The 14,452-nt window shown below is 42.1% G+C and overlaps 3 protein-coding genes across 3 annotated transcripts; all 3 read left to right on the forward strand.

Moving 5' to 3' along the window:
• The first annotated feature begins 5,518 nt into the window (after positions 1 to 5,518).
• Positions 5,519 to 6,030, forward strand: LOC121755379 (MADS-box transcription factor 51-like). Its single transcript, XM_042150683.1, has one exon. It carries the CDS (start codon positions 5,539 to 5,541, stop codon positions 5,962 to 5,964), a length of 426 nt encoding a protein of 141 aa, XP_042006617.1. The 5' UTR covers positions 5,519 to 5,538; the 3' UTR covers positions 5,965 to 6,030.
• Positions 6,031 to 7,645: 1,615 nt separating this feature from the next.
• On the forward strand, positions 7,646 to 9,702 carry LOC121756296 (high mobility group B protein 14-like). Its single transcript, XM_042151801.1, has 6 exons — positions 7,646 to 7,803; positions 7,926 to 8,054; positions 8,615 to 8,672; positions 8,766 to 8,810; positions 9,195 to 9,275; positions 9,390 to 9,702. The coding sequence occupies exons 1-6, from the start codon at positions 7,748 to 7,750 to the stop codon at positions 9,450 to 9,452; spliced, it is 432 nt and encodes a 143-aa protein (XP_042007735.1). The 5' UTR covers positions 7,646 to 7,747; the 3' UTR covers positions 9,453 to 9,702.
• A 1,004-nt stretch (positions 9,703 to 10,706) lies between these two features.
• LOC121755084 (cation/H(+) antiporter 15-like) lies at positions 10,707 to 13,874 on the forward strand. The gene is made up of 3 exons (XM_042150369.1): positions 10,707 to 11,245; positions 11,365 to 12,342; positions 12,464 to 13,874. The coding sequence occupies exons 1-3, from the start codon at positions 11,021 to 11,023 to the stop codon at positions 13,751 to 13,753; spliced, it is 2,493 nt and encodes an 830-aa protein (XP_042006303.1). The 5' UTR covers positions 10,707 to 11,020; the 3' UTR covers positions 13,754 to 13,874.
• The last annotated feature ends 578 nt before the right edge of the window (positions 13,875 to 14,452 follow it).

The following is a 14,452-nucleotide window of genomic DNA, read 5'->3' on the forward strand; positions in this document are numbered from 1 at the left end:
TCTCTCTTATCCTCGGGCAGTTGTCCTTGATCTAGATACTTTGATATTGGCGTCATCCAGTTCGGCGAGCTGGTTACTGAAAGTACCTCAGCATCATCAATGCTTCTGTGCGGTAATTCCTCCACTTTTGAGCTCGGATATGAGGCTAACTTGCTTAAAGTATCTGCTCGGCCATTTTCCGCTCTGGGAATGCGGATTATCCGAAAATAAGAGAAACTTCGGCTAATGCTTTGCGCTTTGTCCAAGTATTTTTTCATCCTTTCATCTCGGGCTTCACTTGTACCCAACATGTGATTCACTATGACTTGTGAATCACAATGGATTTTGAGAGATTTGATAAATAGACTTTGCGCTAACCGAAGTCCGGCAAGAAGGGCTTCGTATTCGGCTTCGTTATTAGTGGTTGGGAATAAGAACCGAAGTGAATAAGTTACCTCGTGTCCGTCGGGAGCGATAAGTAGAATACCAGCTCCACTTCCCGTCTTATTCGAAGCTCCATCTACGAATCCAATCCAACAGTCCGGCGGCTCTACTTCGGGTTCCTGGGGCTGTGTTGGTTCATCATTGGTAGGGCTTTTCTGTTCGGCAATAATAGGGATTGCTTGATCGAACTTTGCCTCTACCAGAAAATCTGCCAAGGCTTGTCCCTTGATGGCTTTCCGAGGTAGATATTCTATTGAATGTTCTCCCAACTCTATGGCCCACTTGGCAATTCTGCCTGATGCTTCAGGCTTAGTCAAAACTTGCCGAAGTGGAAGATCGGTTAAGACGCATACCTTGTGAGCATAGAAATATGGCCGCAGTCTCCTTGCTGCATTTACTAATGCCAGAGCAATTTTTTCCAGAGGTTGATACCTTGTTTCGGGACCTCTTAATGCTCGGCTTGTAAAGTAGATAGGACGCTGCTTTAGGCCTTCTTCTCGTACAAGTACCGCGCTAATGGTTTGATCTGATGCCGCTAAATATAAGAATATCACTTCGGCATCTGTTGGAGCAGAGAGAATAGGGAGTTCGGCTAAATAACTTTTGAGTTCGTCAAAAGCCTTTTTCTGTTCGGCTTCCCACTCAAACTTTGGTGCCTTCTTCAAAACATTGAAGAACGGCAGTTGCTTTTCGGCTGCTTGGGAAAGGAATCTATTCAGTGCGGCTAGACATCCAGTTAGCCTTTGCACATCATGTATGGACTTCGGCATTGCCATGTTCTGAACAACTTGAACCTTTAGGGGATTTGCCTTGAGTCCGTCCTTTGAAACCCAACAACCCAGAAACTTTCCCGAATCTACCAAAAAGGTACATTTTTGGGGATTGAGTTTGAGGTTGGCTTTTTTGAGCACGTCGAGAGTTGATTTGAGATTGTCTTCGTAATCCGATGTGCTTCTACTTTTAACAACTATGTCGTCAACATAGACTTCAACCTCTTTTCCGATCAGGTGCCGAAATAGCTTGTCTACCATCCTTTGATATGTGGCTCCGGCATTCTTTAAACCGAATGGCATCTTTTTATAAGCAAAAATGCCGAAGTCAGTAATGAAAGCCGTTTTTGAAGCATCATTCTCATCCATTAAAACTTGGTGGTATCCTTTATACAAATCAAGAAAACAGAAAATTTCGAAGCCTATCAAAGCTTCTACTTTTTTATCTATGTTCGGAAGGGGGTAGCAATCTTTAGGACAGTGCTTATTTAGATCGGTAAAATCTATGCACATCCGCCATCCTTCTTTTTTCTTGATCATCACAGGATTGGCCACCCAAGAAGGATATTTTACTTCAAATAATACATCCGCTTTCAGTAATTGGCGGACTTCGTCATGGATGACTTGATTTCTTTCTGCCGCAAAGAGTCTTTGCTTCTGTTTTATAGGCCGGACTGAGGGATCAATATTTAACCGATGTGTAATTACCTCGGAAGACACTCCGGTCATGTCCAACGGAGACCACGCAAAGACATCTTTGTACTCTTTGAGGAGCTGGATGGTCTTTTCCCGGAGCAGAGGTGTTCCCGCGAAACCGATCTTGACCGTTCTGGATGGATCATCTTCGTATAACTGAACTGTCATCGAGTTCGGCTCCGGTGTGACTTCGGTCATTTCTCCTGCCTCTGACTCCGGCTGCTGTGATTGCTATGCTTGATGGTGCCGATCTGATTGCTCGGCACTTTTAAGCGCAATCTGCAAACATTCTTTTGCTCTCTTTTGATCACCTCGGATGACTGCAATCCCTCCTTTAGTGGGGATCTTGATTGTGAGGTGATAAGTAGAGCAAATGGCCCGAACTGTGTTGAGCCAGTCTCTTCCCAGGATGATGTTATACGGGGACCGAGCTTTTACCACAAAAAACTCGATCATCGTACTGGAGCTAGTAGGCGCTCTTCCCACCGTAATCGGAAGGCTGATAGTACCTTCAGGGCGGGTGTCTTCCTGGGCGAAACTTTTCAGAGGAAGTGGGGCCGGACTGAGCCGAGCTGGATCCACTTCCAGTTTATCAAAACATTCTTTAAAAAGAATGCTAACCGACGCTCCTGTATCCACAAACACTCTGTGGATCAGTTTGTTTGCCACTCCGGCCTGAATGACAATCGCGTCTTGATGAGGAGAAATGGCCGGGACGGGATCTGCATCTGAAAACGTGATTACTTCCTCCTTCTTCAGCCTTTTATGCATAGGCTCCTCTCGATTGACGCCTCTGCGTTCTGCTTTTAGAGACGACTTAGTCTTCCCGGCTGGGAGAGCGTCAATAGTCTGGATTACTCCTTCATATTGCGGCTTGTCATCGTCTTCGGGATCCTGTTGCCTTTTAGGATCCTGAGGAGCGCAGTTCGCACCTCTCTGTTTCTTATTCTTCTTCGGCAGCTTGCTTTGGTATTTTTTTAACGTCCCTGCTTTCACAAGAACATCAATACCTGCTGCCAAATTTCGGCACTCCTCGGTATCGTGACCGTGGTCTTGATGGTAGGAGCAGTACGTATCCTGACTTCGGCGCGTGGCTGATTTCGTCATCCGCTTTGGTTTTTCGAACATATCAGAATGCAGTTCGAAAATTTCCGCTCTCGACTTGTTCAATGGTACGAACTGAGCGGGCGGTTTCTCAAGATCGAGACGTGGTCCCAATCTGCCTTGTACCGGTGCCCTTTGAATTCTTTCAAAAGGAGTTCGGCGAGGAAGCCCCTGATCGCTATGATCGGGCTTCTTTTTGTCTCCTCTGGATGAGCTGTCTAAAGACCGTTTTCGACGGTCTGCCTCATCGGCACGAGAAAACTGGTCCGCAATGTCCCACATCTCTTGAGCTGTTTGCGGACTGCACTCAACGAGCTTTCTGTAGAGAGCTCCGGGCAGAATTCCATTTTGGAATGCCGAAATGACAAGTAGATCATTGAGATCATCTACTTGTAGGCATTCCTTGTGGAATCTCGTCATGAAGTCGCTAATTTTTTCATCGCGACCTTGACGTATAGAAAGCAGCTGAGCCGAAGTGATTCGGGCTTCCGCTTTCTGGAAGAATCTCCTGTGAAAAGCATCCATTAGATCTCTGTAAGACCTAATGCTCCCTTGAGGGAGGCTGTCAAACCACCTTCTTGCGTTCCCGATAAGCAGCTCGGGAAACAACTTACACATGTGAACCTCATTGAGACCTTGGTTCGCCATATTATACTGATAGCGTCCCAGGAAATCATGAGGATCCACTAACCCGTCATAAGTCATTGACGGAGTTCGGTAATTCTGTGGCAATGGAGTTCTGGTGATATCATCCGAGAATGGAGTCTTCAGCGCTCCATACATAGCGAATCCGACATCTCTCCGGTATGGTGGAGATGGAGTTCTCCTGTGATTTCGGTAACAAGGAGGAGAATGAACATGTCGGTGGTGAGGATTCTTTCTCCTGGAAGGTGCGACACTACTGCGGTAGTGACTTTCATGTCTGGAGGGGGAGGGAGAATCCGCTGTTTTCTTCTCCGGCTTCTGGCTCTTTTGCAGGAATGTTAGGAACTCATCCTGCTTCTCAGCCAAGAACAACTTGACAGCCTCATTCAAAGCGAGCGGCTGGGGAGGCTCGGTGCGATGACTTTTTGAGTGGCTTGTTCCTTCACCGTGAGAACTGGAGGCAGATTTCTCCCGAGGCTGTTTTCCAGACCTATGGACTGGACTAGCTTCCTCACCTTCATCACGGACGGAAGTATGGGTATTATGTGATCTGGTACGCATTTTTTTTTTTTGGTAGAAAAGGATCAAAAACTCGCTTTTATCACAGTTTTGGTTCTCTGTTTCCCACAGACGGCGCCAGTGATGATGTGGCGAATTTTTGATGGGAATAAATGCAAGTAATAAATGATCACAACACGGGAAATTACGTGGTTCGATTTACTGAGGTAAATCTACGTCCACGGGAAGAAGAGAGGGCAAATTTGTATTGCTTGGTCTCGCTTACAGATTACAATACTGATTTGCTATAAGATTCAGGATCTAGAGAGCTTAACCCTGGTCTATCTGATCTAAGTTCTATTTATACATTCGAACTAAGATCGTGGTTTGCAGCCCTGGTAGTGGGGTTGATAACTTCTTAATACCACTAAATAGATCGTGGGTGTAATGGAGGTCGTGGGGATCCTGCATGGGTCCACTATCTCCTTGTTCGGTCGAATACTGAGACCGAACTGCTGAACTTTGCCGATCTGAGAGTTGAGCTCGATTGGTCGGCTTTTACCGAGCTATAGGCTGTGACCGAACTCTTTGGTTGAGACCGAACTGCTGAACTTTGCCGATCAGCTTTTGCCGATCTGAGAGTTGAGCTCGATTGCTCGGCTTTTACCGAGCTATAGGCTGTGACCGAACTCTTTGGTTGTGCCGAACTGATACTCTTTCTTGGGTTTTGGGCTGATGGGCCGTCACTGCTATTGGGCTCGCAATTAGGGTTTAGTTGCTTAGTTCGTATCCCATCAATACACGTTGACAATCGATTTTTTTTATTATCATGAAGATAATTGAGAACAAATCCAAAATTCATAATTTTTAACCGATTCATAATTGGGACGTACCAAAATTTAACAAATGTTATAATTTTTATTACAATTTTTTTTGTAATAATAATAAGATTGTTTACTAAATAATAAAATGGAGTATTACTTATATTTATAGAATCGTTACAATAGTGTGATTCGTAGTAAGATTGAAGCAGTAAACAGAATTAGATTATTGGAAAAATGATTATGGAAATCACGTCATATATATGAATATATACCCACATCGATATTCTATTTGACTGAAATATATTGTGTAGTTAATTAGGAGAACTAAGCAGTTTTAGTCTAGTTTAATTTTGTGCATTATGGCAAGTTTTCGGGTTTGGTAATCGCAAAGAAGGAAAGTAAAGAGTAAGATGGAAAGTGTCATTAATTACAGCCCTCTGTTCAAACGGCTATAAATATTGAATTGTTAACGCAACAATTCACACATCTTACTTTGTAATTTCTCTTCATTCTGCTTTCTGATCAATCTAGCCATGGAAAATCCTCCCAAAAAAACTCTGGGTCGAAGGAAGATTGCAATGAAGAAAATTGAGAAGAAAAGCAGCCTCCAAGTTGCGTTTACGAAGCGCCGCGGCGGCCTATTCCGCAAAGCCACCGAGCTCGCCGTCTTGTGCGGCGTCGAGATCGCTATTCTGGTCAAGTCTCCCGCCGGCAAACTCTACTCCTTCGGCCATCCCTCCGTCGAGGCTCTCATCAACCGCGCTCCGGCGCAGATCCGCCGCGAATACGAGGGCAGGGACCAATTGGGAAATATTGAAGAAAATATGAAGAACTGTGCTCTTCCATCTTCTTCTTCTTCTTCAAATCTGATCGCAGCAGATAACTTTGTGATTGATGCAGCCCCACCACTCTCACTTCAACAACTCATCGCAGCAGATGACTCTGTGATCGCGGCAGATCATAGCCTTTATGATGGTGAAGAAGCTCTTGACTTCTTTAATTGATTATCAGAATTATCGATTACATTTTGGGAGCCTAATTATGTGAATTCATTCAATCTCCACAATTAGGGTTTTTATGCTATCTTCATAACAGTATTATGTATGCTCTTTAACGTTGATATCAGATTAATTCTCCGTTCAATTGTGTTGTTTTTATGCTTTTGATTCTTCCACACTCCTACAAATTAGGGTTTTTATGTGAACATGTAGATATCTACACATCTGATGTTCATAGTGGTTATTTTCCATTTGATGACATGATTTAATGTTGATAGTAGATTAGTTCTCCATTCAGTTGTGTTGTTTGTTCTTATGATTCTCCAACACTCCTACGGACACATCAAAATTGGATAAATCTCCCAGACTACCAAAATTTTACTACAGTGTTTTGGGTAATTCATGTTTTGTGTAAGAATCAAGTCAAAATCAAATAAAATTGAGTTATGAGTTCATGTAATTAAGGAAAGTTACAAGATATATGTTTGTACTAAGGCAAGTGTGTTTGTACTAAGGAAAGTTCTGGAAAGATCTTTACACAATCTACAAATTTTCCAATTAAGCTTAATCAGTTATGAACAAGCGCGCGTGGTGATAGTGTTTTAGATTTTCGATTATGTCATCAAGATTGGAAGCATTTAATGATTTTTTAGTTTATTTTAGAGTAACTTTTATTGTATGGTATACCGTATACATAGAGAAAACTTCACTATTTATGCATCCAAAACCTAGCTATAAAGGCTAATTAATGAGCCGTAAAAACTTGAGATTATAATTAACTTAAACTTGAATATAGCTATAACTTCTATATCGGAAATGCCTCTTTATAGTTTGGATATAGTATAATAATACTATGAGTATTACTTGGTGTAAAGATTTAATTAAAGTTTTAAGGAAAATGAACTTTTATAGGAGTTTGAAGCTTATTGACATTTGTATTATTTCACAGAGAAAATTGAATAACATGATTTATTTCAAGGTCAATTAATGTATACTCCATGCAACGAGTTTCACTAAACAAGCTCAATCAAATTTTTATTGGGCCGAAGGTGAATTGAATAGAAGTTTACATGCTTTAATTGTAATCTAAAACTGAAATTCGAAATTCAGTCCAACCAAAAAAATACTACTCATATAGGAGTATAATCAACTCGAAACTATTGCTCAAGAAACACTCAAAACTCTATATTTGCTAAAGGAAAAAAATAAAAGAAGTGCAGTATATAGAAAAGAAACTAAAATTTTGAATACAAAATATAAACAAGAACCATATACATAGGTGAAAAATGGCCAATATTTATGACTCAAAGAGAAGTGTCTTTAATTAATTGATGACACGTTTGCCAATTATTCATGCAGTTTTAGTGATTTTATCAATTTTAACAAAAACCTTTGAAATTTTTCAATTTTATTTTAAGTAGTGTTTACGGTATAGTATATTTTATTATTCCAACTTTTTTAATTTAATAATTCAATCATCAAAATTTCATCCCAGTTATTGAGTCTAACATGATGTACAATTTTGTATTTTTTGAAAAATATTTGAAATTTTGATATTAATAAAATTAACACGATTAGAAAGATGAAAATAAAATTGACAAAAAAATGAAATAAATTAATACAATTACCAAAAAAATTGATATAAAAATTTAAAAGTAATAAAAGTACACATTCTCTTATCCTATCATTGATTTCCCCAAATTCCGCTCCTGCGCATTTTCCACTCACCGATCGGTAGCTGCAGAGCCCTCCGCCACGATCAAGCGCCGCCGCCGCCGCCGCCGCCGAGATGACTAAACTTAAAACGACAACTTCCTCAGCTTCCACTTCTACCAAAACTAACGGGTAAAAAGAGTTATAGAGAGAGAGAGAGAGGACCGCCGCTCTGCTTTCTCCACTTTTCATTTTAGTTTTTCATCAATTTTCCGCCCAAAATGTGCTGACAGAGTTTTTCTTTTCTTCCAAAGGAAAATTGGTGCGCTGGTGAATCATGGTGAGACCAAGAGGAAGGCTGGAAAGAAGAAGGCGCGAAAAATTGTATCGAGAATTGACGCCATGAAACCTAAGAAACCTCCACCGGCTTTCTTCTATTTCCTGTAGGTCTTTCGTTTTTCAATTCATGTAGAAATACATTTATTGGAAAATTATACTATATGTTTCTACTTCACTATATGATTCAATGTGTGTTTGCCTTTTGTTTTGAAGAATTGAAGTATTTTATAGAGTGTGATAATTAGGTCTTCTTGATATATTTTGGGGAAGAAAAGGTAGAAAACAAAATGGAGCTTTTGTTGAGATGTTCGACACTGTTTAACAAGCAATTGAATGATTCTGAATTCCATTTATTCGTTTTCCAAGTTGAATTCAGTTCAAGTTTTGTGTGCTGAAAAAAAGTTGTTATCTTTTGGTGTATTGTAGTTGGTTGTTCTTGCTGGCTGAGGTTTCTTGTGAACTTGTTTTACTTTACCAATATTGCATCTGCTGTTGCTTAGTATTATATGGAAGAGCTTGCTATCGTTGAGTGGTTTGTCACAGATTTTAAGCTAAACACTAAGTATGAAAATGAGTGCTTTCGAATTCACCAAATCTTGAGAAGATACCGAAATTGCAGTTTTGCACTTGAACACCTCTCCGCTATGACTTTTTGATGTTCCAGGCAGGATTTTCGTAAGGAATACCAAGAGATGAATCCTGATATCAAGTCAATGCGTCATGTATGTACTGCACAGACCTGATATGGACTACGTCATCTGTTGTTTATGTTTCTGGTTTAGTGTGAATATGTCATGGCTACACCTTTATTGCAGATCGGGAAAGCGTGTGGGGAGAAGTGGAATACAATGACATATGAGGTTTATATCTAACTTTTACAGCTAATCATGCTGTGAGCTAGTGACTGAGTATATGATTTGGGGAGAATCTATACTCTCTTGAAACTATGTTGTGTAGGCAAATTGGAAAATAAATATGAGAAAAGATGCGTACTTATCCTTCCACTTTTTGATTTTTGAGAGTATCTCGATGAATAGATTTTGGGGACTGCGTGATTTGTTTCCTCTTTCATGTCTTGTCATGGTCTTCATCCTAAGTAACTTGGTTACTCTGAGTTACTGCATTCATAATGTTGCTAGATTCAAATGTGCTTGTTACGTTGAAAGTTTGAACATTCACCTGAAGTGCTGCTTGTTACAAAGCACTGTTGCCATTTCTGATGCTTTATGGTTTCTGATCTATAGGAAAAGGTGAAGTACTATGATATCGCCACTGAAAAACGAGCAGAGTTTGATACGGCTATGGTAAAATTCACTAAAATAAAGGTAAAGCCATAAAATATAAACATTTCCACCTTCTGTATTTCTGCATAACAGAGGGACAAAAGTAAAGGTAATTATATAGGTAGACATTTCCTTAACATGATAAGCAATTTGCAGGAAAGAGGGGAATTTGATGAAGATGAGTTGGACCTTGATGACGATTCGGATTTTGATGGATGAAACTGCTACAATAGGGTACAATGCTCAACTGTAGATGCCACTCTCTCGACTCTGTTTCTTGTATCCGTATCTGTATAATTTTTTGTGCAGTAAACTCGATTAGTTTTAGGGATATCACAGTCTGGAGTATTCAATTAAATTTAAATGGTCTTCTTACCCTAAATGTACAAGCGCACGCGACTGTGATTGCAGACATGTTAAACCTTGCTGTCTATTGCATGATTCAAGTGGTGAGAGTTGCCATTGTGTATATATTTTTTGTAGTTTGAACTGTGTCTTAAACATCTATACACACACACATATTCCCACACACTGTCTCTTGTATATTGTGGTGCAGATCCATAGCTTATTTAGTGAAACTAAGAAATCTGGTATAAATTGATCTCTGCCTCAGGCTCACAACAGTTCTATCAATCAGAGAAAAACCTTCACATTTTGACCTTATTCTTTTGATGCTATGATCTTCAACCTTGTAATTCACCTAAATCTTCAACAAATTCTACTTAATTAGTTGTTTCCAATAATTCTGCATGCAAATTATTAAATTTTTGCCATATTCTAATTTTGCATATTAGCTTTAAAATTTGCCTATAAAATTACCTGATTAATGATTTACCCTAAAATTACCCGATTAATGATTTTTCTTTTTTTTTTTAGTTTTGCAATCAATCAATCTTGTGACACTAGTTGAAGTCTATATTAAGAAACGATAAGATAAGACGGAAGGAAGAAATCGAGAAATGAGAAATAAGATGTAAAGAAGTACTCCCTCCGTCCCGGACTACTTGCACTTATTTTCTTTCTGGGCGTCCTAAGTTATTTGCACTATTTTCATTTTTAGTAAAAAATTTCACCTACAGCCGTAATATTTGACTTTGCTATACACTCATTCCTTAATATCCGTGCTGAAAATGAAACGTGCGAGTAGTGCGAGACGGAGGGAGTATAATAAATGATAGTAGTATTAAATTTAGTAATAGAATATTGACTGGTGGTTTGTAGTGTCACGTAGCTAAATCATCAAGTCATATCAGCGTTGAAATATTAATTAATAGAAAAATCAGATCAGTCATTTGATAATTTACGGACGGATTTTTTAGGTTGGCATGCAAAAATAAGAATTGACTAAAGTTAACTTTTCGGTAATATGCCACTTTTATGTATAAATATTAAAATATACCAGGTGGATTTATAAAAGAAAGTATGTTCAGTGCATGCATGCATGCTGTTATCATATTTGAATTTAAAGAAGAAAGTATTAGTATAAATTCTTGACAATAATAATAATAATAATAATAATATCACTTAGTAGTTTGAATTACTAACATTAATATTAATATTAATATTAACAATAATAATATCCTAATTAAGTAAACGGCTTTCCACTCCCACGGAAAACGGAGGACCATGAAAAAAAACAGTTTCCCTCCTTATTTCCCTTCCCTCTCTCTCGTCATCCCACAATCAATCTCATCCCGCTCCAACAATCCGTTCCACAACTCGGAGGAGGAAGAAGAGGAAGCCGCCGCGGCGCATGAGGTGGTAGCGGCGCCAGCACCAGCACAGCAATGGCGGCAATTCCAGGAATGATGGACATTGCCAAGCTCAATCAAACCATTCTGTGCTACGCCGAAACCATTTACCGGTTCAATGGCCTCTGGGAAGGCCCCGATCCATTGACCCCCCTCATTTCTCTCTTCCTCATCCAGCTCACCTTCTCCATGGGCGTTATCCACCTCCTCGTCTTCGCTCTTAAACCCTTCAACCAACCCCCCTTCATCGCTGAAGTCCTCGTAACTCCTTTTCCCCCTCTGATTTCCTTCAATTTTGATTAATTTTTTGATTTAGGGTTCGGATTGTGTTGAATCGATGTTTAATTTTGTTTTGATTTGGTATTGTGTTCAATTTTCAGGGTGGTATACTGTTAGGGCCAACCGTATTTGGGCGAATTGCTGAATACAGAAAGCTCGCATTCCCAAATTATTCATTCAGAATATTGGAGCCGATGGCTCATTTATCCATCACATACTACGCTTTCTTAATCGGATTGAAAATGGATGTTAGAGGAATTATGCGAACTAGTCCAAAGGCTATGAAGGTAGCTCTCTCTGGCATCATCATCCCTTTCTCTGTTGGTGCAGGCTTATACTTCATTTTCCAAATCGATAAGCCGGAGAGAGCCGGCTGCCTCTTCTGGGGCGCTGCCCTCACCGTCACCGGCTTCTCCGTCCTCACCAACATCCTCGACAAGCAGCAGATGCTCCACGTCGAGAGCGGGAAGACAGCCCTGTCTTCGGCCCTCATCAACGAGACGTGCTCGTGGGGCTTACTGGCCCTCGGATTCGCTGTCACGAGCTCCCAGTCGAACATGCAGTGGTCCGTGATCAGCACTGTGGCATTTGTCCTCGTCTGCGTCTACTTTGTCCGTCCCGGCCTTAGCTGGATCGTCCGGAGGGTCCCCGAGGGACAGGGGTATAGTGAGTTCTATATATGCTCTATTGTGTCCGGAATGGCCCTTAGTGGGGTCATCACGGACGCGTGTGGGACGCACCCGATGATCGGGGCGTTTGTGTTCGGACTCATCATACCTAATGAGGTGCTCGAGGTGACGATCGTGGATAAGTTGGAGGATTTCGTGATGGGGATTCTGATGCCGGTTTACTTTGTGGTTTGTGGGCTGAGGACGAATGTGGATTCGATGTCGAATGAGACTTCTTGGGCTATTGTTTTGCTGGTTATACTCTTGGCCTGCGGTGTCAAGGTGCTGAGCGCTCTCACGGTCTCGGCCTTCTCTGATATCTCTGTCGATGAGGCCCTGGCCGTCGGGTTCATGTGCAATACCAAGAGCGTGATGGCCTTGATCATTCTTGAATCCGGCCAGATACAAGGGGTAGTGTTTGTGTTGTGTTTGTATTTGTATTTGTGTTTATGTGTTTGTGTTTGTGTTTTGAGTTTGAGTTTGTGTTTGTGCTAATGGAAAGGGGCAATGGCTGTTTTTGTGTTCTTGATAGGCATTGAGCACGCAGACATACTCGGTGATGATCGTGGCGGTTCTTGTGATGACGATGATCGCAACACCAGCGGCTGTCTGGTTCAAACCGGTGCAGAACATGGTGGCGTACAAGAGGCGCACGGTGCAGAAGGCGAAATCGGACGAGGAGCTCCGAGTGGTGGCGTGCATCCACACCACGCGCAACGTCCCGAGCATCATCCACCTCCTCCGCACATCCAACGCTCGGTCCCAGTCCCCAATGAGCGTGTTCGCCCTGCAGCTCGTGGAGCTCGTGGGCCGCGCCTCGACCATGATGGTCGTGCACAGCTCGCGCAAGGCCGGGCTGCGCAACTCCAGCACGGTCGAGCTCCAGGCCGACCAGATCATCACGGCCTTCGACAACTACGAGCTGCGGTCCGAGGGGGTCGCGACGCAGGTCATCACCGCGCGCTGCCCCTACACGACCATGGACGACGACGTGTGCACGGTCGCCCGGGAGCGCCGCGCGGCCCTCCTCGTCGTCCCGTTCCACAAGCAGCGGAATGCGGACGGAGAGATGGAGGACATCAACCCATCCCTCCGCAGCATCAACGAGGGCATCCTCGAGAATGCGCCCTGCTCGGTCGGCATCCTGGTTGACCGAGGGGCTGCGGAGACGCAGGACCACGCGCAAAACGTCGCGGCCCTGTTTTTCGGAGGGCCAGACGACCGCGAGGCCCTCGCGTACGCGTGGCGTATGGCCGACGAGACGGACAGCAAGCTCACCGTGGTGAGGTTCATCCCGAGCTCGGAGGTCGCCGGCGCCAATCACGAAGCGGCCGAAAAAGGGCACGTGAGCCTCGAGATTGACACGGAGCGCGAGAAGCTCCTCGACGACGACTACTTCAACAAGTTCAAAAACGCGACGGCGAACAGCGCCAACATCCGGTGCTTCGACCTGGTTCTGGACGACGAGGAGGAGACGATTAAGGCGATCAAGTCGATGGACGAGCACTACCACGATCTGTACATCGTGGGAAGGGGGAGGGGGATGCAGTCGGCGCTGACGACGGGGCTGGCGGATTGGTGCGACTGTCCCGAGCTGGGGCCGATAGGGGACCTTTTGGTGACGTCGGAGTTCGAGTCGTCGTTCTCGGTGCTGATTGTGCAGCAGTACAGCGAGTCCGGGAGGTCGAGGGAGGGGTCGTTCAGGTCGGCCGCGTCGGTGAACTACTCCGGAGAGGAGATGATGGTGAGGGAAACGGCGCCGGCGGAGAGCGAGAAGTTTGAGTCTTTTGGGAGTTTCAGGAAGTGGGATCATGAAAATTAATTGATTAATGCAATCTAGCTGTGAGTATGTACTAGGCTTGTTGAATGAGTTTGATTGTGGAAATTGTTGTTGTTCTTTGTTACAGTTTTTCATAATGAGAGAAACTTTCACTTTTTTTTCATTTCAGTTTTCGATTTGGCTTTTCATTTCGTAATCTAAGTTAAGAAGAAAATTGAAGACAACGGCCGAAAAAGTTATAACTATTCATTTACTATTTGTGTTAGGACCTTAGAGCTATAGATCTTTGAAATGGAAATGACACTAAGTGTGTTCGATTCAAAAGATTATATAATAAAATTGAATATTTATTATATTTAATTTAATAAAGTTGAATTTCACATCTTAGATTTAGATGGATAATTCTATAATAACAAATCATAGTTTTACTCATTCAGTTAAAATAATCTCAAAATCTAGTTTTATATAATCACTCATCCAATTAAAATAATTTCACAACCTAATCTAATTAAAATAATTCCACCACCAATCTTAGATAGATTAATTAATAACCGTTGGGAGTCTATGGTTTTGTTTTAACAGTAACTATTAGATAATTGTGGTATTATTAAGGATCATTCTTTGCCTTGGGTGGTAAGGCATTAAAATTAGTCAACAAACATGGAATTAACACAAGATTACAGCTGTCGTTTGTCGTGAGCATTAGGTAGCTTTCGACCGTTGGTCGCCAAATTGCAGCCA

This window comes from Salvia splendens, chromosome 11, assembly GCF_004379255.2.
Source record: "Salvia splendens isolate huo1 chromosome 11, SspV2, whole genome shotgun sequence".
Lineage (NCBI taxonomy): Eukaryota > Viridiplantae > Streptophyta > Magnoliopsida > Lamiales > Lamiaceae > Salvia > Salvia splendens.

Bases quoted from the DNA above. Each gene is read 5' to 3' on its own strand.
- LOC121755379 (XM_042150683.1), top strand. From the start codon at position 5,539: ATGAAGAAAATTGAGAAGAAAAGCAGCCTCCAAGTTGCGTTTACGAAG.
- LOC121756296 (XM_042151801.1), top strand. From the start codon at position 7,748: ATGACTAAACTTAAAACGACAACTTCCTCAGCTTCCACTTCTACCAAA. The intron at 8,811-9,194 runs GTTTATATCTAA...TCTGATCTATAG, and splicing joins GGAATACAATGACATATGAG to GAAAAGGTGAAGTACTATGA. The intron at 9,276-9,389 runs GTAAAGCCATAA...AGCAATTTGCAG, and splicing joins TAAAATTCACTAAAATAAAG to GAAAGAGGGGAATTTGATGA.
- LOC121755084 (XM_042150369.1), top strand. From the start codon at position 11,021: ATGGCGGCAATTCCAGGAATGATGGACATTGCCAAGCTCAATCAAACC. The intron at 11,246-11,364 runs GTAACTCCTTTT...TTCAATTTTCAG, and splicing joins CCTTCATCGCTGAAGTCCTC to GGTGGTATACTGTTAGGGCC. The intron at 12,343-12,463 runs GTAGTGTTTGTG...TGTTCTTGATAG, and splicing joins AATCCGGCCAGATACAAGGG to GCATTGAGCACGCAGACATA.